The sequence below is a fragment of the Lepidochelys kempii genome, chromosome 10 (genome assembly GCF_965140265.1).
Source record: "Lepidochelys kempii isolate rLepKem1 chromosome 10, rLepKem1.hap2, whole genome shotgun sequence".
Classification (NCBI taxonomy): Eukaryota; Metazoa; Chordata; order Testudines; family Cheloniidae; genus Lepidochelys; species Lepidochelys kempii.
The window spans coordinates 39,050,853-39,074,711 of NC_133265.1; the positions used below are offsets into that span (position 1 = coordinate 39,050,853).

Here is a 23,859-nt window from a genome sequence, read left to right on the forward strand (position 1 = left end):
TGAAAAATTGGTAACCCTGGGGTGGGGGCAAATGATCATTCAGACTGGAGAACAACTCCATATTTCCCATCCCCTTCCCCTGAGAGGTACTGAATATGGGCTCATGTGCCTAAGTTGCTCTTTAGTGGCTGGTTGACATGGTGGATACCCTTAATATTAACAGCTAATGCAGATTATTTTTTAGCTCAGTTGCTACAGACTGGTGTTTTTACAGCCGAAGGTCTTGAGTTCTATTCCCATTCATGACCCTGATGTATGTGCAGAGTTCATGGAATTGATTATTAAATTGATAAAGTGTTTAAATATTAATTCTATAAATGCTAGACATTTGGGATGGTGTGGGTTGAGGGATGGAGCAGGCATTGGTACATTTCAATTTACTGATGGGGAAAAATTGTGTATCTATATTTTTCTTTTCCAAAAACTACAGATACATTCCCCTCCCAAACTGGATTTCCCCTCTCATTCGTTTGACCAAATCCACTCCTGTAACATGCACAAAAATAAATACCCTGTACCAGAAACACTAAGCATAGTGAGACAAATCCCACCTTCAGTTATTTTCAAGCAACTATTATTATTTATGTGTGTGACAGTAGCACCTAGTACCAGTTAAGGTCAGGGCCTGTTGTGCTATGCATTGGAAAAAACATTTCCAGCTTGTCCACATGCATAAATGGAACAGATTTCACTGTTGTTTTCTAAACTGATTTAGTGAAATCAGTGCCACCCTCTTGTGTGGACACTGTTAATTGGTTTGAGCATGGCTCATATAATTTTTGCTTACTTCAGTTTATTACTAGGCTATAGGAAGAGATGGTGCTTGGCTGGAAGGACTAATCTAATAGACAAGACAGACAAAGGGTGCAAGGGAACACAAGTGAATTTACTTGACCAAGGCCACACAGTGGGCTAGATGCAGAGCTAGAAATAGTGCCCAGATCTCACTTCAGAGCCTTATCTACTACATCATGTTGCCTTGGAACCTCAGACTTGTTTTGCATCAGTGTGGTTGCATGTGCATAAGGGTCCAAACCCTGCAAATCTAGCTGAAATCAGTAGAAACTGAGGACACTCAAGATCTGGCCTTATAGCAGAGCAGAACTAAGACTATTTATTATTACCCAGTGTGTTTAGCAGTGAATAAAGAGAACTAAAGAGCATAGTTGGTGTTAATGTTGCTGAGTAATTTAGGTAGCCAAAACACTCAGGCCACCAAAGAGGAAGGAGGCTCAAAATGGATGGGCCAAGTGGTCCTATGAGTTTTCATTTGAATAAGATGTTGTAATGGCCCAAATAGACAGTTTTGTTTGGTCTCACATATGGCCTAAATGGAAATCCAACCTCTCCACTGAGCTCTGTAGCTCCAATCAGGGCCTAGCTGTGCTAGGCACTGTACACATTTACCCTGACCTGTGCGTCTCTTGAGTTTCTCCCCTGCTCCTGTTGCCCCATGTTGGTTCTGTGCTGAGAGTGGAAGTGGGGGTGATGCTAATCTGAACAATCTGAGAGCACGCCATATCCAAATCAGCCGGCCATGGTGACTTCTCCAATTTTATGGTACTCGCTGGAAGGTGGAGCCAATTAGGCCAATAGCAACCTGAAAATCAAGGGCAAATAGAAGCAGGAGAAAGTGCGGGGAGGAAAAGATATAAAGAAACCAAAGGAGAGAGAGAATGAAAATAGGACAAGTAAAAGAGTGAGAGAAATGTGCTGCAAAAAGGGAACAGAGGGAGAGAAACAGGAAGATGGGAGAATGAACCAATGGAGTGAATGTCACTTAGCACTTTCACAGTGCTCTACCCTTTGTAAGCACTGTACAGACAGTGGACCAAATTCATCTTTGATGTGACTCCATTGACATCAGAGGAGTTAGGGTTGTTATCTAGTTAATTAGTTAAACAATCCACAATCAGGTTTTGATTCAAGTTCAGGCTACATTAGGCTTCTAGCTAGCCAGAGAGAGAAATGACCAATGCTGGCTGGAGCCATGAACACAATTTCACCTCATCTGAAATGCAGGAAGAGGAATGGACAGGAGAAGATGAAAATAGAGAGCCCAATCCATCTCCCTTGGGAGTCAGTTGAAGGTGCACAGCCATGTCAATGGGCTCAGAGAGAAAATTGGTTTTACTGTAATGGATGAGGGATTTTTAAGAAGGCAGGTTAGTTTTTAGAAACAGCAGGTGGGCAGTGGAGGAAGCTCTGTGCTACTAAAAGCTTCTTTAACTTGCACTCCTTGAATTAATTTAACTTGCACTCCTGTGAGGAGGCTGCTCCCACCCTCCCCACAGCTCCCCCAGTCAGCCTTTCTCAGAGACTGTAAAGTAGCAGTGAATTTAAGGAATTTGTCGCTATGCGCTGGGAAAGCTGTGCCTTCGCCAGCTGTCAGCCGCCCTGCTGCTGGGAAAGCTGGGAGGGTCCAAACAGATGCAAAGAGAGAGAAACTTAGGGTGAAAAACAGCAAGCAAGGCTGGACATAGCTGCATGTGCTCTAGGGCTGCTCCAGCTCCTACTGAAGTCAATGGGAGTTTTGCCATTTACTTAAGTGCAACCAGCATTTGCATCTAAGTGAGTGATGTTAGAGACCAGATGCTAGCACCATCTTAATCTCAAGTAAAAGAACTGACTTGGGGAACCTTCATCCCATGCAAATGTTGAGCTCTCGAACCAGCCACACCCACATCTCCTTGCAGGTAGCACTGAAGTGGCCGTATATGCATAAGTGCCCATTCAATTACAACATCCTGCAGCTGATTGAATTGGGGTTTCCAGGCATCCAGTTTTCGACTAGAATGCTCGGTCAAAAAGGGACCCTGATGGCTTCAGTCAGCACGGCTGATCAGGGCTGGCTCCAGGCACCAGTGTTCCAAGCAGGTACTTGGGGCGGCATTTCCTCCGGCCGCAGTGGCAATTCTGCAGCAGCTTCTCTGTTCCGTCTGCCACGGTAACTTCTTCCTTTTGCTGCGGCTGCAGTTTTTTTCCACTGCTTGGGGCAGCAAAAACTGTAGAGCCGGCCCTGCTGCTGACTGGGCCATTAAAATTCCAGTCAGCAGCGCAGCGGGGCTAAGGCAGGCTCCCTGTCGGCCCTGGCTCCGTGCAGTTCCCAGAAGCAGCTGGCATGTCCCTGTAACCACTAGGCACAGGGGCAGCCAGGGATGCTCTGTGCGCTGCCCCTGCCCCGAGGGCCAGCTCCACAGTCCCATTGGCCAGGAACCACAGCCAATGGGAGCTGCAGGGTGAAGCCTGCGGCTGGAGGGTAGCGAACAGAGTTGCCTGGCTGAGTCTCCACCTAAGGGCGGCAGGGACATGCCAGCTGCTTCTGGGAGCCACCTGAAGTAAGCACCACGCACTTTCCCTCCTGCACCCCAGCCCGTAGCCCCCTCCTGCAGCCCAAACTCCTCATCCCTGGCCCCACACCAGATCCCGTACCCCCAGCCAGAGCCCTCACCCCATCTCACACTCCAACCCCCTGCCCCAGCCTGGAGCCTCTTCCCACACTCTGAATCCCTCAGCCCCACCCCCCAGCCTGGAGCCCCCTCCTGCACCCCAAGCCCCTCATCCTTGCCCCACCGCAGAGCCCCCACCCCCAGCTGGAGCCCTAACCCCACTACCCCATCCCGATGAAAATGACTGAGGGTGGGGAGAACAAGTAATGGAGGGAGGGGGGATGGAGTGAGCGGGGCCTTGGAGAAGGGGTGGGGCAAGGGTAGGGGTGGGGTAGGGGGTGGGACAGTGGGTGGGGTAAGGGTGTTTGGTTTTCTGCAGTCAGGAAGTTGGCAACCCTAAACTGAATACACATTGCATCCCACACAAAAAAACAAAAAAACACTACAGTCACAGAGAGGCACAAATTTGTTTAGATTGTCCTGAAAACTCTGAGGAGTAAAGCCTCAACTGACTGAGTGCCAGCACAGATGCATCTGTGCTGGCATTCATGGAACCCAGAAGGCAGCTTGTACTTTGAAACTGAGTGTCCCCTTTCTGTTCCACCCTTCTGACATGCCCCTTTAGTAATTCCCCCACAGTCTGCCCCATGGGCGGCAGGCGGAGCCCCCCTTTGGGAAGGCTAGCCCCATCTCCGCCTCTTCTGCCTGCGCCTCCCCACGGCTGGAGCCCCAAGACCTCTTCCCCCCCCCCCACAGCTGGAGCCACAAGCCCCCTCCCCCAGCCTAGAGAAGCCTGGAGCGCCCCCTCGGCCGCAAAGTAGCCAAAGCCCTGAGCCTCCTCCCCACACCCAGAGGAGCCCCGGGCTGGCTGCACCCCGCCCTTGGCTGGAGGAGCCCCAGGCGAGTCGCAGCCCCAAGCCTCCCCACCTTGCCCGGAGAAGCCTTGGGCTGGCCGAAGCCTCAAGCGTGCCCCCCGCACACACGGAGGAGCCCTGGGCCAGCTGCATCGTGCCTCCCCTTCCCGGACCCAACCCACTTAGGGGAAAAGCATGTTAGAAGAGGAGGCCACCCCAGAACCTGTATGGGGCAAAATAAAGCAAAATCTTCACAGCATCTTCTTGGCAGTCGTGGTAGCACCAGGGGAGGCAGAGCTTCCCCTGGTCTATTATACATTGCCTTCTCTGATGAGATATGGGGAAAGTGGTGGATGTGATATATTGTGATACCGTGTCCCACAGTATTCTTGCTAGCAAGTTAAGAAAGTATGGATTGGATGAATAGACTATAAGGTGGATAGAAAGCTGGCTAGATTGTCAGGCTCAACGGGTAGTGATCAACGGCTTGATGTCTAGTTGGCAGCCAGTATCAAGCGGAGTGCCCCAGGGGTTGGTCCTGGGGCCACTTTTGTTCAACATCTTTATTAATGATCTGGATGATGGGATGGATTGCACCCTCAGCAAATTCACAGATGACACTAAACTGGGGGGAGAGGTAGATACGATGGAGGGTAGGGACAGGGTCCAGAGTAACCTGGACAAATTGGAGGATTGGGCCAAAAGAAATCTGATGAGGTTCAACAAGGACAAGTGCAGAGTTCTGCACTTAGGAAGGAAGAATCCCATGCACCACTACAGGCTGGTGACCTGCTGGCTAAGCAGCTGTTCTGCAGAAAAGGACCTGGGGATGTCAGTGGACGAGAAGCTGGATATGAGTCAGCAGTGTGCCCTTGTTGCCAAGAAGGCCAATGACATATTGGGCTGTATTAGTAGGAATATTGCCAGCAGATGGAGGGAAGTGATCATTCCGCTCTATTCAGCACTGGTGAGGCCACACCTGGAGTATTGTGTCCAGTTTTGGTCCCCCCACTACAGATGGGATGTGGACAAATTGGAGAGAGTCCAGCGGAGGGCAACGAAAATGATTAGGGGGCTGGGGCACATGACTTATGAGGAGAGGCTGAGGGAACTGGGGTTATTTAGTCTGCAGAAGAGAAGATTGAGGGGGGTTTTGATAACAGACTTCAATTACCTGACGGGGAGTTCCCAAAGAGCTAGGTTGTTCTCAGTGTTGGCAGATGACAGAACAAGAAGCAATGGTCTCAAGTTGCAGTGGGGGAGGTTTAGGTTGGATATTAGGAAAAACTTTTTCACTAGGAGGGTGGTGAAACACTGGAAGCACTTACCTAGGGAGGTGGTGGAATCTCCATCCTTAGAGGTTTTTAAGGCCTGGTTTGACAAAGCCTTGGCTTGGATGATTTAGTTGGTGTTGGTCCTGCTTTGAGCAGGGGATTGGACTCGATAACCTCCTGAGGTCTCTTCCAACCCTAATATTCTGTGATTCTATACCCGCCGCTCATGGTCTGTCCCCAACCCTAGAAATCCTTCCCTAGCCATGCCCCACTATGTTCTTCCCTCAAATGCCTCCCACAGCTCCTGCTCTGCAGGACTGGCAGTGGTCCAGTTGTGGATTGCTATCTAAGTTTGAAATCTCTGCCCCCCAAGCCTCACCTACAATATACCTTCCCAGCTATGCTCCCCCCCACCCATACACATGTGCTATTCTCCCCCTTCCCCATCCCAATAATGCCCTCACTCTGGCCATGCCTCTCTTCAACTGGCACTCAATAGCTGGATCGCTGGGTGGGGCTGCAGTGGGAGGGGTGGAGCGCCTCACAGCTCTCCCAGCCCCTCTGTGCCTGTGCTGGGTTTAGAACTCCCACTCCATCTATGGGAGCAGACTCCTTTAATGACAGCCTTTTGGGTCCCCAGGACCTGGGTGATGGTGCAGTTGGAGTGGCCCAGCTACAAATGCTGACCTATGCTGAAAGGCCTTTGTTAGCAGATAGAGGTATTATTGGTGTAGCTGTGTTCCCCCTCCATCAGCTGCCTTTCAGCAAGCTATCACTCAGCTCCTCTGTATTACAGGAATATCTCTCTGTCAAAGAGTATATGGGGAAATGCTTGCCTCCCCCCCGCCCCCCAGAGCACCTCAGAGCTTGCCTCCCATTGTTCTGTAGTGTGACTCTTGTCCCATCCATCCTCATTAGTCTCATTCCATTATGAGCTTCTACTATACCTCTAGTCTCAGGCACAAGGACAAATTCCCCTGTGCCCTACAAACACCTACTATCCCACTCCCTATTGTACCCCTCTCGCTCCCATGCAGATCCCAATCCCACTCCTCTGTCCGTACTCACCTGCTGCCTTCCTGCTCCGATCCTACCTCCACTCTCCTTAGAGATCTCAATACCTGCAGCTGTCCCGCTCCCTATCCTACCCCCCACTCCCATTACAGACTTCAACCGCTGTTCTCCTGCCCCCATTGGCAGTCGCTCATTTCCTTTTGCCACTTCCACGCTGTCTGTGATTGCACAGGCCGGGCTCACTGCACAGCCAGAGGCTGAGTTCAGTTGCAGAGGATCTCAGGGCCGAGTGTATCTCTCAGAGCTGGCTGTGCCCTGGCTGTGTGAAGAAACCTTCAGGAAATCCCCCAGCTGTTGTTTTATTTATGATCAGTCCCAGGAGGAGCATGAATACCAGCAGTGGTGTCACAATACACCTCCCCTCACCCCCAACCCTTGTACCTCCACAATAGGGAGCAAAAGGAAATCATCTGCTCTGCCAAAGGCTTTTTTTCAGCAGCTAGGCCCGGCTTCTTTCACAGCTAGGGAAGGGAGGCAGCATGGAAGGGCTCAGCTCTCGTAGCCTTTGTGAGTCTCTTCTTTGGAGCCAAGTGATTCACAAATTCAGCCTTTTATCTCCTCCACAAGGGGAAGAAGGAAGGAAAAGTGGGGGGAGAGGAAAGAAAAGGTCTACAATAGGGAGAAAATGGCGGGAAATGTCTCCTCAGAGGCCCTATTGTGTGGCTTTGCCCGTGTTACAAGGGTAAACACACTAATCATGTGTGAGAAGCAGCCCCTGGGGCCTCGGCAGAAAATTCATCAACAAGTGGCACATTCTTCGCTGGAGGTTTTTTTTGTAGGGCTTTGGGAAAATCGCTGCAAGAGGGTTTCGCTGGTCTGCTGAGAGCACTTTAGGCCACTGGCTATTGAGCTTGCTCCCCTTTTCATTTAGCATGAGGGAGTCCCTTGGCATACATGGCATTCTGGGACATTGGGATGCATAGCGGAGCACGGTTTCGGCCTCAAGCTCCCTGCTCTCAGCGGGTGAGCACATCATGGCTTGGAGTGGAAAGGGATGTGGGTTCAGCACCCATGCCTTGCTGCACTGAGGCCCTTCAGCCATTTTGGAGCCTGTGTTCACATTCAGTGACTGTCACAGCTCCTCAGAACAGTACATCAGGGGAGCAGTCAGTTCTTCTTTGAGTGCTTGCTCATGTCCATTCCATATTAGGTGTGTGTGCTCGCCACATGCACCGGTGCCAGAAGTTTTTCCCTCAGCAATATCCATAGGGGACCAGCTCTGGCACCCTCTGGAGTGGTGCCTGCATGATGTGGTATAAGGGGCGCCGCCAGCTCCCTCCACCCTCAGTTCCTTCTTGCCACTAGTGATGGTGCTGGAACATCTGCTGCTTTGGCTAGCATTGATTCCTTCTCTGTTCTTGCAAACTTTGAAGTCCTGTAAAATAGTTATACATAGGTAGTAGTTTTCTTAGTCACCCTTAGTAGTAGTTCTCAAACTCTTCGTTAGTCCCAAATGGGACCCAGCAGGGATTGGGGCATGCCCCGGTCCCTAGGCTTTAAGCCCTGCGAATGGCCTATGCCCATCAGCGATCCTCATACCAGTTGCCTAAGGTGCTTAGGCGAGGGGCAAATAAGTGACAAGTGCCATATCTGCAAGTCCTTTAAACCTAGGACGAAGAAGGAGCGTGATATCCATTGAAAGTGCTCCTAATGGAGTTGGCACTCACACTGGCACTGGAGCAGCAGTCCGATTCTGCACCAAGCACTGTGGTCTCCGTGCACAGTGCTCCCCCGACGCCATCCACGAGCCGGCACCAGTCTCCCTCCACGGCTCTGGTCAAGAAGCCGAAAAAGACTGTGAGGGGAAGATCTCCTACCTCCTAGAAGGGAAAGGAGAGGGCAGGGGGAGAGCCAAGACCCATGTCAGGCATGTTGGGCCCCAGCTCAAGTCGAGCGGTGCAGCCCATCCCACGCCTTGCCCGCAACTCTGGATAGCGGTGCAGACCCCGGCCAGCTTCAGGTGCTGTCGACGCCCAAAGCCTCACCGGCTCCTGTGGTACCCCGGTCTCAGGGAAAACCCGCATTGGGACCTATGCGTGTGTCCCCGCCTCAGCAGTACTGTTCCTCATCGAGAGGGATGTCCCACCAGCATTCACCCGCTTGCAGCTGTCACACCTCAGGATGGGAGAGGCAGGCTCAGCAGAGCCCTCTTCAGTCCCCGCACCGGGAGCACCCATCGAGGGACTTGAGGCATACCGGTAGATTGGTGAAAACCCTCTGAGGCACGCGCCACCTGGCAAGAATTCCATGACTGGCCCTGACCATCTTCAAGGGCCTGGTACTGATCCCAGGACCAATCAGGCACCAGAGACCGCCAATCACTGGGCCATCATTGCCTGTCTCAAACGGAAGGTCGCCCTACTCAGGACGATCCTCCCAGCAACTGGCTCGTAGTAGCTCCCAGTTCGACATCCCGGTACCGGTCGAGTAGCATGAGGCATGGATCACTGGGTATTTGATGCAGATCCGCCGAATGCCGTCAGTCCCCAAGAGCCTGACCAAGACAGTCTCACTCAGGGTATGTCTACACTACGAAATTAGGTCGAATTTATAGAAGTCGATTTTTAGAAAGCAATTTTATACAGTCAATTGTGTATCCCCCCACTAAGTGCATTAAGTCGGCAGAGTGCGTCCACAGTACTGAGGCTAGCATCAACTTTCGGAGCGTTGTACTGTGAGTAGCTATCCCACAGATCCCGCAGTCTCTGCCACCCATTGGAATTCTGGGTAAAGCTCTCAATGCCTGATGGGGCAAAAACATTGTCGAGGGTGGTTTTGGGTACATGTCCTCAGTTGCTCCTCCCTCCATGAAAGCAATGGCAGACAATCGTTTCATGCCTTTTTTCCGTGCCGACGCCATACTGCTTTCAGCAGTCGGTGCAGTAGGCCTGCTAACCATCATCATCGAACCACCACTTCTGCTGCCACTCTGCTCTCCTGCTCTTGTCTCGATAGTGAATTTCTCCATGTTGTCTCTCATGGGCTCCCGCTTCTGCTGCAACTCTGCCCTCCTGCTCTCATGAATCCACCTCACAGGTCGTCAGCCACCGCTTCTGCTGCCACTCTGCTCTCCTGGTGGTCTCGCAGGGCCGCTTCCGCTGCAACTCTGCTCGGCTGCTCTTGTCTCGCCATAACACAGTAAGCATGCAGCCCGCTCAGCTGTTGTGTCCTGGCAGCAGACGGTGTAGTAGGTCTGCAAATCATCATCATTGAATGACTGCTTCCTCCGCCACTCTGCTCTGCTGCAGACGCCATACCATGGCAAGCATGGAGCCTGCTCAGATCACCGCGGCAGTTATGAGCATTGTAAACACCTCATGCATTATCATACAGTATATGCAGCACCAGAACCTGCCAAAGTGAAACCGGGCAAGTAGGCAACATCAGCATGGTGACGAGAGTGATGAAGACATGGACACAGACTTCTCTCAGAGCATGGGCCCTGGCAATGTGGGCATCATGGTGGCAATGGGGCAGGCTCATGCCATGGAACACTGATTCTGGGCCCGGGAAACAAGCACAGACTGGTGGGAACGCATAGTGTTGCAGGTCTGGGATGATTCCCAGTGGCTGCGAAACTTTCACATGCATAAGGGCGCTTTCATGGAATTTTGTGACTTGCTTTCCCCTGCCCTGAAGCGCAAGAATACCAAGATAAGAGCAGCCCTCACAGTTCACAAGCGAGTGGCGATAGCCCTCTAGAAGCTTGCAACACCAGAAAGCTACTGGTCAGTCAGGAATCAATTTGGAGTGGGCAAATCTACTGTGGGGGCTGCTGTGATCCAAGTAGCCAACGCAATCACCGAGCTCCTGCTATCAAGGGTAGTGACTCTGGGAAATGTGCAGGTCATAGTGGATGGCTTTGCTGTAATGGGATTCCCTAACTGTGGTGGTGCGATAGATGGAATGCATATCTCTATCTTGGGACCAGACCACCAGGGCAGCCAGTACATAAACCGCAAGGGGTACTTTTCAATGGTGCTGCAAGCACTGGTGGATCACAAGGGACGTTTCACCAACATCAACGTGGGATGGCCGGGAAAGGTACATGACGCTCGCATCTTCAGGAACTCTGGTCTGTTTCAAAAGCTGCAGGAAGGGACTTTATTCCCAGACCGGAAAATAACCGTTGGGGATGTTGAAATGCCTATAGTTATCCTTGGGGACCCAGTCTACCCCTTAATGCCATGGCTCATGAAGCCGTACACAGGCAGCCTGGACAGTAGTCAGGATCTGTTCAACTATAGGCTGAGCAAGTGCAGAATGGTGGTAGAATGGGCATTTGGATGTTTAAAAGCATGCTGGTGCAGTTTACTGACTCGGTTAGACCTCAGCGAAACCAGTATTCCCATTGTTATTATTGCTTGCTGTGTGCTCCACAATCTCTGTGAGAGTAAGGGGGAGACGTTTATTGGGGGGGACGTTGAGGCAAATCGCCTGGCCGCTGATTACATGCAGCCAGACACCAGGGCAGTTAGAAGAGCACAGCAGTGTGCACTGTGCATCAGAGAAGCTTTTAAAACCAGTTGGAGCCCTATCCCCCCAAAATATTCCCCCAAGTCCCTTTACCCCCTTTCCTGGGGAGGCTTGAGAATCATATACTAACCAATTGGTTACAATGTGAGCACAGACCAAACCCCTTGGTTTTTAGGACTCTTAAAATCAATCAGGTTCTTAAAAGAAGAATTTTATTTATAAAAAAATAAGAGAATCACACCTGCAAAATCAGGATGGCCCACCTTGGTTATTGTGCACATTTATGCATCCAATGAAGTGAGCTGTAGCTCATGAAAGCTTATGCTCAAATAAATTGCTTAGTCTCTAAGGTGCCACAAGTACTCCTTTTCTTTTTCAGGATGGAACGTAACTCTACAGGGTAAATAAAAAGATTTAAAGCACAGAGGATTCCCCTCTGACTCTGCTTCCCAGTTACAAAACAGGAATGAAATTACCTCTTAGCATAGGGAAAATTCACAAGCTAAAACAAAAATAATCTAACACATTTCCTTGCCCTTACTTACAATTTTTATAATCTTAGATGGATCATTTCAGGTATGCTTTCAGGAGATGTTTTACCTGCCTGCTCTCTCTCTCCGTCCATAGAGGAAACAAACAAAGAAAGCACAAACAAAACCTCCCTCTCCCCCAGATTTGAATGTATCTTTTTTCCTTATTGGTCCTTTTGGTCAGGTGCCAACCAGGTTATTTGAGCTTCTTAACCCCTTATGGGTAAAGATTCACTACAGCTGCTCAGGAGGGATTTTATGATACCCTTAGCTGTATGTTTATGATAGGGCCAAATGGTCGTTTTAAGGGTGAGCCCGAGGGCAACCTACCAGACTATTCCCTGGATCTATCATAGAATCACAGAATATCAGGGTTGGAAGGGACCTCAGGAGGTCATCTAGTCCAAACCCTGCTCAAAGCAGGACCAATCCCCAACTAAATCATCCCACCCAGAGCTTTCTCAAACCTAACCTTAAAAACTTCTCAGGAAGGAGATTCCACCACCGCCCTAGGTAACGCATTCCAGTGCTTCACCATCCTCCTAGTGAAAAAGTTTTTCCTAATATCCAACCTAAACCTCCTCCACTGCAACTTGAGACCAGTACTCCTTGTTCTGTCATCTGCTACCACTGAGAACAGTCTCGATCATCCTCTTTGGAACCCCCTTTCAGGTAGTTGAAAGCAGCTATCTAATCCCCCCCTCATTCTTCTTTTCCACAGACTAAACAATCCCAGTTCCCTCAGCCTCTCCTCATAAGTCATGTGTTCCAGTCCCCTAATCATTTTTGTTGCCCTTCGCTGGACTCTCTCCAATTTTTCCACATCCTTCTTGTAGTGTGAGGCCCAAAACTGGACACAGTACTCCAGATGAGACCTCACCAATGTCGAATAGAGGGGAACGATCACTTCCCTCGATCTGCTGGCAATGCCCCTACTTTTACAGCCCAAAATGCTATTGACATTCTTGGCAACAAGGGCACACTGTTGACTCATATCCAGCTTCTCATCCACTGTAACTCCTAGATCCTTTTCTGCAGAAATGCTGCCTAGCCATTCGGTCCCTAGTCTGTAGAGGTGCATGGGATTCTTCCATCCTAAGTGCAGGACTCTGCACTTGTCGTTGTTGAACCTCATCAGATTTCTTTTGGCCCAATCCTCTATTCTGTTTAGGTCCCTCTGTATCCTATCCCTACCCTCCAGCGTATCTACCTCTCCTCCCAGTTTAGTCCTTCCCTGTGTTCTCAAACCACCTTTCCCTCTTCCTCCCTGCCTGGATGGCTATAACCGTGGACCAATGGGTCCTCAGCACAGTGGAACAGGGTTATACCCTCCAATTCCTTTCTACCTCCACTTCCCACCCACCTTCCCCATCCCTCTTCAGAGACCCCTCTCATGAGAGTCTCCTCGCACAGGAGGTAAAGGGGTTACTATAGCTGGGTACAGTGGAAGAAGTTCCTTGCAAGTACAGGAACAAGGGGTTCTATTCCCGGTACTTTTTAATCCCAAAGGCCAAGGATGGTTTACAGCCCACCCTGGACCTGTGAGACCTCAACAAGTACCTAAAGAATTTAAAGTTCTGCATTGTTTCCCTGGCTTCTATTATCCCCTCCCTGGATCCAGGAGACTGGTATGCCACCCTCAACTTGAAGGATGCGTACTTACACATAGTGATCTACCAGTTTGCAGTCTTCCCATTCGGCCTGGCAACAGCACCAAGAGTGTTTACCAAGTGCATGTCGGTGGTAGTGGCTTACCTCAGGCGTCGGAGTATTCAGATCTACCCGTACCAAGATGACTGACTCGTCAAGGGCGGCTCCAGGTCTCAAGTCCAAAGGGATGTCACGGTGCTTCAGGCCATGTGCCGCTCTCTGGGTCTACTGGTAAATGACAAAAAGTCAACATTAATGCTGGTGCAGAGGATAGAGTTCATCAGCGCGGTCCTTGATTCAACCTGCCGCTGGAAAGGTTCCACACGTTGATGAACCTCATTGCGGAAGTCCCCTCTGACTACAGCCAAGGCCTCTCTGTGCCTCCTGGGTCACATGGCAGCATGCATTTATGTGGTCCGCCATGCCAACCTATGGATGTGGCCCCTGCAACAATGGCTGGGGATGGTCTATTCCCAGTCCAGAGACGCCCTGGAAAAGATGGCTACCATTCCCCAGGCAATACTTACCTCTCTGCAATGGTGGACAATCCTGGAGGGGGTTCCGTTCGACAACCCCCCTCACTCCATCGAGTTGGTGTTGGATGCCTTGGACCTTGGCTGAGGTGCGCGTCTTGGTGACCTCCAGACGCAGGGGATGTGGTCCCCAGAGGAGGCGAAGTTTCACATAACCGTCAAAGAGCTCCAAGCAGTCTGACTGGTGTTCGGAGTCTTCCTACCCCACCTGTCAAGCAAGGTGGTATGAGAGCTGATGGACAACACAGCCTTGATGTTCTACATCAACAGGCAAGGGGTAGCGCGCTCGTTGACTCTCTGTTCAGAGGCACTCCGTCTATGGGACTTCTGCAATAGCCATGAAATCCACCTGGAAGCTTGTCACCTTCCCAGTGTCAGGAATACGCGGGCAGACCATCTCAGCAGCGACTTCTTCTCTCACCACGAGTGGTCTCTCCATCCAGAGGTAGCCTGCATGATCTTCCAAAGGTGGGGAACTCCCCAAGTGGACCTTTTCACTACCAGACAGAACAGGAAATGCCACTGGTTTTGCTCTCGGCAAGCCCTCAACCAGACTGACTTACCTGGCCAAGTGGAAGAGATTTTCCTACTGGGCATCTGAGCGTGGCATCTCTCCCTCGCGTTCTTCCATACAGGCTGTCATGGACTACCTGCTCCATTTGAGGAAACGGGCTGGTACACTTTTCCATTAGAATGCATCTAGCAGCCATCTCCACTTTTCACCCGATGATCCAAGGACAGACGGTGTTTTCCCATGACATGGTGGTCAAATTCTTGAGAGGGCTCTCGAGACTGTTCCCACAGGTACGGACTCCTGTCCCGCAGTGGGATCTTAACTTGGTCCTCTCTAGGCTCATCAACCTGCCCTTTGAGCCGCTGGATTCCTGCTCCCTTTCCCACCTGTCATGGAAGGTCACATTCCTGGTGGTGGTGATGTCGGCAGCTCGGGTCTCTGAAATTAAAGCTTTGACCTCAGAAGACCTCCCCACATGGTCTTTTCCAAAGATAAGGTTCAGTTGCTGCCCCTCCCAGCCTTCCTACTAAAGATGGTCTCCACCTTCCATATGAACCAGGACATCTTCCTCCCAATGTTCTTTCCCAAACCACACAAGACCAGTGAGCAGAGGCGTCTTTACGCCCTGGACGTCTGAAGGGCTTTGGCTTTCTACTTAGAACGTACCAAGCCTTCCAAAAATCAACTCAACTCTTCATCGCTACTGCGGATAGGACGAATAGCCACCCGGTGTCCTCGCAGAGGATTTCCAATTGGATTACCTCGTGCATAAGGACCTGTTACGATCAGGCAGGGGTTTTGCCGCCGCCGATTGTCAGAGCACACTCGACGAGAGCGCAGGCATCTTCGGTGGACTTCCTGGTGCACATCCCTATCCAGGACATCTATAGAGCTGCAATGTGGTCCTCTGTTCACTTTTACCGCTCATTATACCGTCACTCAGCAGGGAAGAGATGACGCTGGGTTTGGCAGAGCTGTGTTGCAATCTACATGTCCGTGAACTCCTACTCACCTCCAGGGGTACTGCTCTCGAGTCACCTAATATAGTATGGACATGAGCAAGCACTCGAAGAAGAAAATAGTTACGTTTTCTGTAACTGGTGTTCTTCGAGATGTGTTGCTCATGTCCATTCCATAACTCGCCCTCTTTCCCCACTGTCAGAGTTTCCAGCAAAAAGAAACTGAGGGTGGGGAGAGATACTGCTGAGGGAAAACTTCCGGCACCAGTGCATGTGGAGAGCACACACACCTAATATGGAATGGACATGAGCAACATGTCTCAAAGAACACCAGTTACGGAAAAGGTAACTGTCTTTTTAGGGCTCCCACCCTCCTGCTCCACAAGCACAGGCCCCTGCACCACAGATCCTGGGACACACAGTCAAGCTGTTCTGCTGCTAAGACATGCCGATAGTAGCAGGAGTGATATTACATTACATTAACACCTAGAGGCTCCAACTGAGACTGAGTGTTAAGTACTGTATGTACACATAGTGAAAGGTAGTCCATGCTGCAAAAACTTCAGTAGACAAAGGACTGGACAGGAACCAGAGTGGGGGAAGTGACTTGCCAGTAGCAGAGCTGGGAATAGAAGGCAGGTCTTCTGAATTCTATCCTAGTGCTCTAGCTACCGGACCAGACTGGCTCTCAGTAATGTCATATCATTTGTACTGTGCTCAAGCCACTGTAGTTTGATTGCTTTCCCCTTCCCAAGGGATGGTGTATAGACTTCATTATGCTCAAGGTCCTAGTGGAATACCCAGCAGGTTAGCACATCACCCTAAAATACAATAATACTTTGCACTTTACTACACCATTCATCTGATGTTTTTGAAGGCATTTTATAATTATTAGCTAAATCTCACTATGACCCCCGCCACCCATGTGGTAGAGAGATATCACCCCATTTTACAAGAGGGGAAACTGAGAACATAAGAACATAAGAATGGCCATACTGGGTCAGACCAAAGGTCCATCCAGTCCAGTATCCTGTCTGCCGACAGTGGCCAATGCCAGGTGCCCCAGAGGGAGTGAACCTAACAGGTAATGATCAAGTGATCTCTCTCCTGCCATCCATCTCCACTCTCTGACAAACAGAGGCTAGGGACACCATTCCTTACCCATCCTGGCTAGTAGCCATTAATGGACTTAACCTCCATGAATGTATCCAGTTCTCTTTTAAACCCTGTTATAGTCCTAGCCTTCACAACCTCCTCAGGCAAGGAGTTCCACAGGCTGACCGTGCGTTGTGTGAAGAATAACTTCCTTTTATTTGCTTTAAAACTGCTGCCCATTAATTTCATTTGGTGGCCCCTAGTTCTTATATTATGGGAACAACTAAATAACTTTTCCTTATTCACTTTCTCCACACCACTCATGATTTTATATACTTCTATCATATCCCCCTTTACTCTCCTCTTTTTCAAGCTGAAAAGTCCTAGCCTCTTTAATCTCTCCTCATATGGCACCCGTTCCAAACCCCTAATCATTTTAGTTGCCCTTCTCTGAACCTTTTCTAATGCCACTATATCTTTTTGAAATGAGACCACATCTGTACACAGTATTCAAGATGTGGGCGTACCATGGATTTATATAAGGGCAATAAGATATTCTCCGTCATATTCTCTATCTCTTTTTTAATGATTCCTAACATCCTGTTTGCTTTTTTGACTGCCACTGCACACTGCGTGGAGGTCTTCAGAGAACTATCCACGATGACTCCAAGATCTCTTTCCTGATTAGTTGTAGCTAAATTAGCCCCCATCATATTGCATATATAGCTGGGGTTATTTTTTCCAGTGTGCATTACTTTACATTTAAAGAAAAGGAGTACTTGTGGCACCTTAGAGACTAACCAATTTATTTGAGCATGAGCTTTCGTGAGCTACAGCTCACTTCATCAGATGTTTACCGTGGAAACTGCAGCAGACTTTATATACACACAGAAATCATGAAACAATACCTCCTCCCACCCCACTGTCCTGCTGGTAATAGCTTATCTAAAGTGATCAACAGGTGGGCCATTTCCAGCACAAATCCAGGTTTTCTCACCCTCCACCCCCCCACACAAATTCACTCTCCTGCTGGTGCTAGCCCATCCAAAGTGACAACTCTTTACATAATCAAGTCGGGCTATTTCCTGCATAGATCAAGGTTTTCTCACATCCCCCCCACCCCCATACACACACAAACTCACTCTCCTGCTGGTAATAGCTCATCTAAACTGACCATTCTCCAGGTTTAAATCCAAGTTAAACCAGAACATCTGGGGGGGGGGGGTAGGAAAAAACAAGAGGAAACAGGCTACCTTGCATAATGACTTAGCCACTCCCAGTCTCTATTTAAGCCTAAATTAATAGTATCCAATTTGCAAATGAATTCCAATTCAGCAGTTTCTCGCTGGAGTCTGGCTTTGAAGTTTTTTTGTTTTAAGATAGCGACCTTCATGTCTGTGATTGCGTGACCAGAGAGATTGAAGTGTTCTCCGACTGGTTTATGAATGTTATAATTCTTGACATCTGATTTGTGTCCATTTATTCTTTTACGTAGAGACTGTCCAGTTTGACCAATGTACATGGCAGAGGGGCATTGCTGGCACATGATGGCATAGATCACATTGGTGGATGTGCAGGTGAACGAGCCTCTGATAGTGTGGCTGATGTTATTAGGCCCTGTGATGGTGTCCCCTGAATAGATATGTGGGCACAATTGGCAACGGGCTTTGTTGCAAGGATAAGTTCCTGGGTTAGTGGTTCTAACGAATACAGACTAACACGGCTGTTCCTCTGAAACCTACTTTACATTTATCCACATTAAATTTAATTTGCCATTTTGTTGCCCAGTCACTTACTTTTCTGAGATGTTTTTGAAGTTCTTCACAGTCTGCTTTGGTCTTAACTATCTTGAGCAGTTTAGTATCGTCTGCAAACTTTGCCACCTCACTGTTTACCCCTTTCTCCAGATCATTTATGAATAAGTTGAACAGGATTGGTCCTAGGACTGACCCTTGGGGAACACCACTAGTTACCCCTCTCCATTCTGAACCTTTACCATTTATTCCTACCCTTTGTTCCCTGTCTTTTAACCAGTTCTCAATCCATGAAAGGATCTTCCCTCTTATCCCATGATAACTTAATTTACGTAAGAGCCTATGGTGAGGGACCTTGTCAAAGGCTTTCTGGAAATCTAAGTACACTATGTCCACTGGATCCCCCTTGTCCACATGTTTGTTGACCCCTTCAAAGAACTCTAATAGATTGGTAAGACAGGATTTCCCTTTACAGAAACCAAGTTGGCTTTTGCCCAACACTTTATGTTCTTCTATGTGTCTGACAATTTTATTCTTTACTACTGTTTCAACTAATTTGCCTGGTACTGCCGTTAGACTTGCCCAAAGTCATGCAGGTCGCCTGTGGTTTAGCTGGAAAATGACACCAAGCATTTCTGACTTCCAGTCTCAGTCTCTAACTGCTAGAGAACACTCTCTCCCTAGAGTCAGTAAGTAGGCTGTGGTTTAATTCCAGGTGGGCAGGGTGGACGAAGGAGCCATGTGTGTGAGAGCATACAGAGCCTCCTGAGTTTTAGTAGACGAAGGACCCTGACACAATTCTGGGTCTATTGTAAAAGACAGACATCAATTCCTTGGGCTGAAGGGATGGGTGAGCAGAATGAGGTAATTGAAGGGAATGGCTCCTAATAAAGGACAGAAATGCATTTTCACTTTTGCCAGCAACTGTTGCTATGGTTACCAATGTGCTTTAAAAAAAGGAAGAAAAGTTAATCAGGAACTAAAAGCTTCTAGACACTTCAACAAACTCTCAGGCTGTCCACAGAGAACCTGATAGGTGGAGACCTCTCAGCATGATACTCTCTCTGGTTTCTCTTGGAACCATTCTGGCTCCTTCTGGATCCTGACTCAGTTGTTTTAAAGGTATTTAAACAGGGAAGTTTGGAGGTGACCTTCTAGTGTCTGGACTCCTCCATGGGCATGTATATATCATGAGATTTGATTCTGTGTCTGTTTACCTCGCTGCTTGTCTTCCTGGAATCCTGGTTCTTGTAAGAGAACAATGGGAGGCCTGATGCGAGAAGATGGATTCCTTTGTCAGGGTCTGGCTGCCTAGTCCGAATGTGGATGCAAAGAGAAAGTCGTTTCCATTGGCTGAATGGAAGCCTGTTATCTTACTCAGGTTTCAAAGTTTGGTTAGATTCCACGTTGGCCTTAAGTTTATATGTAGTTGTTTGATGCAACTGAATGAGTTTGGAGGTGAAAGTCTCTTCTCACCGTAGGAGAGGGTGGTTACTCTGGGCCAGGGCTAGGGTCTGTTTGGCAGAGCAAGGTGGAAGAGCCCGGGGCTGAATGAAGATGCACAGTGTACCCAGAAATCATAGAGGGCCATCAGCTTTTGGGCACAGAATCCTGCTTACTAGACAAGTCCTTACTTCCTTACTGGAAGATATTTTTGTTTAAATAGCAAAGTCTGCCAGGCTTGTGTGTCTGGAGTGGCGATGGGCCAGAACCATCAGAAAACCCCAAACTTTGATGGAGTTTGGCTTTGAGATCTATGCCACAGCTATAGGCTGTACTAAAAGTGGTTTTCAAACACTGCTCCTCTCTCTCAGACCAAACTTTTAAGACTGCTAGCCATCCTGTGTAGATTGATCTGAATGGGGCTAGTCACCCGGTTCAGAAAACCCTTTTCTTATCTTGTTTATACAAAAGTAGCCCCTTCCCTACTCTGTTGTTGTTTCTCTTTTTCTTTTTCTTTCCTAACAGCTTGCAGTGGCTGACGCATTGTTTTTCATCCTGCTGAGGAAATATTAACTGGCCTGTATTTTTTCAATGTGCTTTTTTTCTCTTTAAATAGGTGTGTTGACATTCTGTACCAAGACGGCACAGTTCAGAAGGTTCTCTAGGCGTAATAATTCAGCTTGTTCAGTCCAAGCTGAACCCTGATACAGCAGCTGTAGGGAGCTCACCACTATTCTGGTTTCAGCTTTTTCGTACTGTGTGCGTCAAGGGAATGATGTAACAGCTCTGGCTGTAGGGAGTTTTCAGCTATACACAGGTCCACTCTCTGCCAGCAGGAGGTGCTGTAGGGAATGCTGTATACATTCTGGCAGCATGGGAGTCATAGTAATTCCAGTTCCAGCAATAGGGAATGGTACAGGCATTCTGATTATGCTGGGGGGAGGGGGACTGTAGGGGATGAGGGAGCTCACATTTCAGGCCTCTCATCTATCTCTAGATTTTATGTACTCGTATGGCTGACAAAATTGTAGAGCTGAGCACCTCCTAATTTTTACTTTATTTCTCCTCACAACACCCCTATGAGGCTGGGCAGTGCTATTATCCCCATTTTGCAGATGGGGAAATTGAGGCACAGAGCGATACAGTTAGGCCTGTAAATAACTCTAAGGCTCTATGCCTAATTTATTGGTCCAAGGTTACAGAGAGTCTGTGGTAGAGGATGGAATTGAACCAAGATCCCCCAAGTCTGAGGTTAGCATTCTAACCACTAGACCCTCCTCTCCCCGTTACAGAAAGAACGATCCAGGAATTCTGACTACAGATTAGCTGATGGCTACACTGGTCCCAGTGAGACTCACTGGAAGGAATGGTGTAGGACCCCAAGCTGTAGGGAGCTCCCCTAATGTCTCTTAAGTTCCTGTAGGACTGTATACATTTGGAGACTATATTTCTCTGCCTATGGTATAATTATTTTCTGATTTTGTTCCAAGTTTGCAGCCTTCCTGGGCCTCACTCTGTTTTCTCTCCTTTCCTCTGGAGCTCTTGTAAGGAAGCGTTTCTGTAACACTGCAGCTTTGGCCTTTTCCCAAATGCCTTTGGAATGAGAGAGATGGGGGAAGTGGGGATGGGAGACTGACTCTGACAAAGAGCAAATGGCACCAAAAACAACATGAAAAATCTCCATTGGTGAAAAAGCAGAATAACATTCTTTTCTGCCAAAGAAAAACAGTCTGATTTGGCCAAATAACTGTATTTAAAGAAAAACAATATATTCTTCTCCTGGGCAGAAACCCCACCGGATGTTCTGAACATTAAGTACAATAATTTAAACAAGAGGAATGTATTAGATAGAGTTAGGGGTCAAAGAAACATTTATAAAAGGTTTAAATAAGAGGCTACATGGATAGTACATTTCCCTTTATTTGTGCCTCTCATTTATTGTCTTTCCATTTTCACTTTCAGCCTCCTCCCTTTCTTTCCTACTCTTTCCAAACAAATTTTTCACCTTTTTCCCTCTCTTTCTGGCCCTGATCCTGCAAACATGGACACCTGGTTAATGTTACTACTGTGAGTAGCCCCATTGATCTGGTGGTAGTGTTAAGTACATTTATGTGTCTAAAGCATAGAGGCCTCTGTCCCTATGTCTCTCTATCATTTTGAGTTTGATTCCAGTACCATGACATCAGTTTTTGGGCCCAACCCTACATTTTTTTATCATTTGAGGAGTCCTGTTGAAGCCAACAGGGAGTGAGAATGGCTTAAGTAAAGATTTGCAGGATCCAGCCTTCATAATAAAAACACACATTCTTTTGATGCACCAAGCAGAGCATATTTTATCATAATACAACAGCCTTAATTCTGAACCAAAATAAATATCATTCTTTCCTCTGTAATCTCATAATATGCACACAAATTCTGAAACCTGTGTGTGTGTAATAAACATATTTATCTCAAATGCAAGACCACATATATAATCTATCATAGATTGATAACCTTACTCACTTTCCTTTTAAACTACATATACAACATCATTCTTAAGATCAGTAATAGCAAGGGCTTTACCACAATATTCTTTTGCAGGTTGATAAATATAAACTGATATTTCCTATTTAATTGTAACCCTTAAAGAAAAATTAATACAAACACCTAAATCAAAGTAACAAAAATACTCTGAAGAACAAATCAATATAAAACAGCACCCCTGGGGTCAGAATTTAGGTGATTGTGTTGTCATGAGAGATTTCTTTATACTTACTTCATAAGAAGAATATGCTTGCTCATTATATAGTCAGTATAAGAATAATACTAGCCTTAATAATTTTTAAGTGCGTGGATTCAGTAAATTATGGGATAGATAAGGACACTGTTGTCACTTAGCAAAATTAACTGGCTTTGAACAGACCAGGCAAAAATACAGGTAATTTCCCCATCAGATGCTTTTAGCATCCTCTTTGTCCTGGACCAGTCTGCACCTGGGTAAGGCATCCTTAAAAGAGATTGTATAAAATGTTTCCCATAGGATTACCGGCTCTTTAATCACCACTTGCCTTCTTTCTGCATGTATCTGTGGCCAGTAGGGTCTCCCACTTCCATATTGTGAGCATCTTTATTATGGGGACTTTGGCTCAGCACTGTTGGTTTATGTCACAAGAATCCTCTAATGGAATTCCTTGTGTCTCACTGCACCAACCCATTGTTCTCTGTCATCTGCTTTGTCCTTTAGACCAGCTGTGAGTGCTCCAGCTGGCAGTCTGTTCTGCTTCAAGACAAAAGGCCAGTTGTGGCTTAAGTGTGCTAGTAACAAGCCACTGTGTGTGTATGTGTGTGTGTGTGTGTGTGCGCGTGCGCGCCTGCCTCATGAATTGGATAAGTCATTAGGCTTGTGTGATTTAACTCTCATGGAGGCACAATGTTGCTGTTTTTTATACATTGCCACATGCATTTTCAGATTGTGGAGCAGTCTATTTGGTTCAATGTCCAGCCAGCCTTTAGATGTCATAGGGGTTTTCTGACCAGGAAGTGACAAAGTGGGGGGTTCTCTTGTTTTTTTCTTGTTTTTTTCAATGGTTTGCATGCAGAGGAGGTGGGACACAGTTTCCCTGGGTGTTACTGGTTTAACGAGATGATGGGAGAGGGAGTTTGTTGTTACAGAGGACCAATGACGGAACTTGGGACCCCAGCCAATCGCCTGGAGAATGGATACCCCAACAACTGGTGACCGGGAGGCCAAGCTCGGGAGTCACAGCCGGTTCTTGCCAGTGGGAGGACAATAAGCTGCTGAGAGAGGACCCTGGTGACCTGACCAGCAGATTCCAGCCAGAGGGGTGCAAAGGACACCTGAGAGGAGAGGAGACCCAGGAGACCCTGTTTACCTGGATAGAAGACAATGGGCAGAGGCGGGACTTGGGGGAAGTGATATCAGATGCCCAGCTGGAAAGCACCGGGGGCGGGGAGACTCGGGACTGGAGAGAGAGAGCAGGCAGAGCCCACCTGGATGCAGGAGAGACTTAGATGTACTGTGCTGAGGGAGCCAGGCCTGAGAACCCTGAGATTTTCCTGTGCTGTGTTCAGATGCTCAATAAACCCACCTATTTTATGCTGGCTGAGAGTCGCTCGGGTCTAGAGAACAGGGTTGCATTATTTCCTTTGGGAGTGGAGGCTCCAGGGGTCCAGAGCAAGTGGACTTTCTGAGGGGGCCCACAGCGAGAGACAGGCATGCTAAGGCTCAGAGAGGTGCAGTTCCAGGAGACGGAGGGGCTTAACCCCCGAAAGAGAGTGGACCCCCCAAGAAGGGCTGTCACACTGAAGAGGGTT

General features: G+C 48.3%; 1 protein-coding gene across 1 annotated transcript in view; it reads left to right on the top strand.

The window, feature by feature from the left end:
* CCDC78 (coiled-coil domain containing 78) overlaps window positions 1–23,646 on the top strand; it is a 127,185-nt gene extending 103,539 nt beyond the window's left edge. The window contains exon 14 of the mRNA XM_073363049.1: window positions 23,197–23,646. Within this exon, the coding sequence (XP_073219150.1) occupies window positions 23,197–23,263 (67 nt within the window). The 3' untranslated portion in view covers window positions 23,264–23,646. The remainder of the gene's footprint in view (window positions 1–23,196) is intronic.
* Window positions 23,647–23,859: the final 213 nt, after the last annotated feature.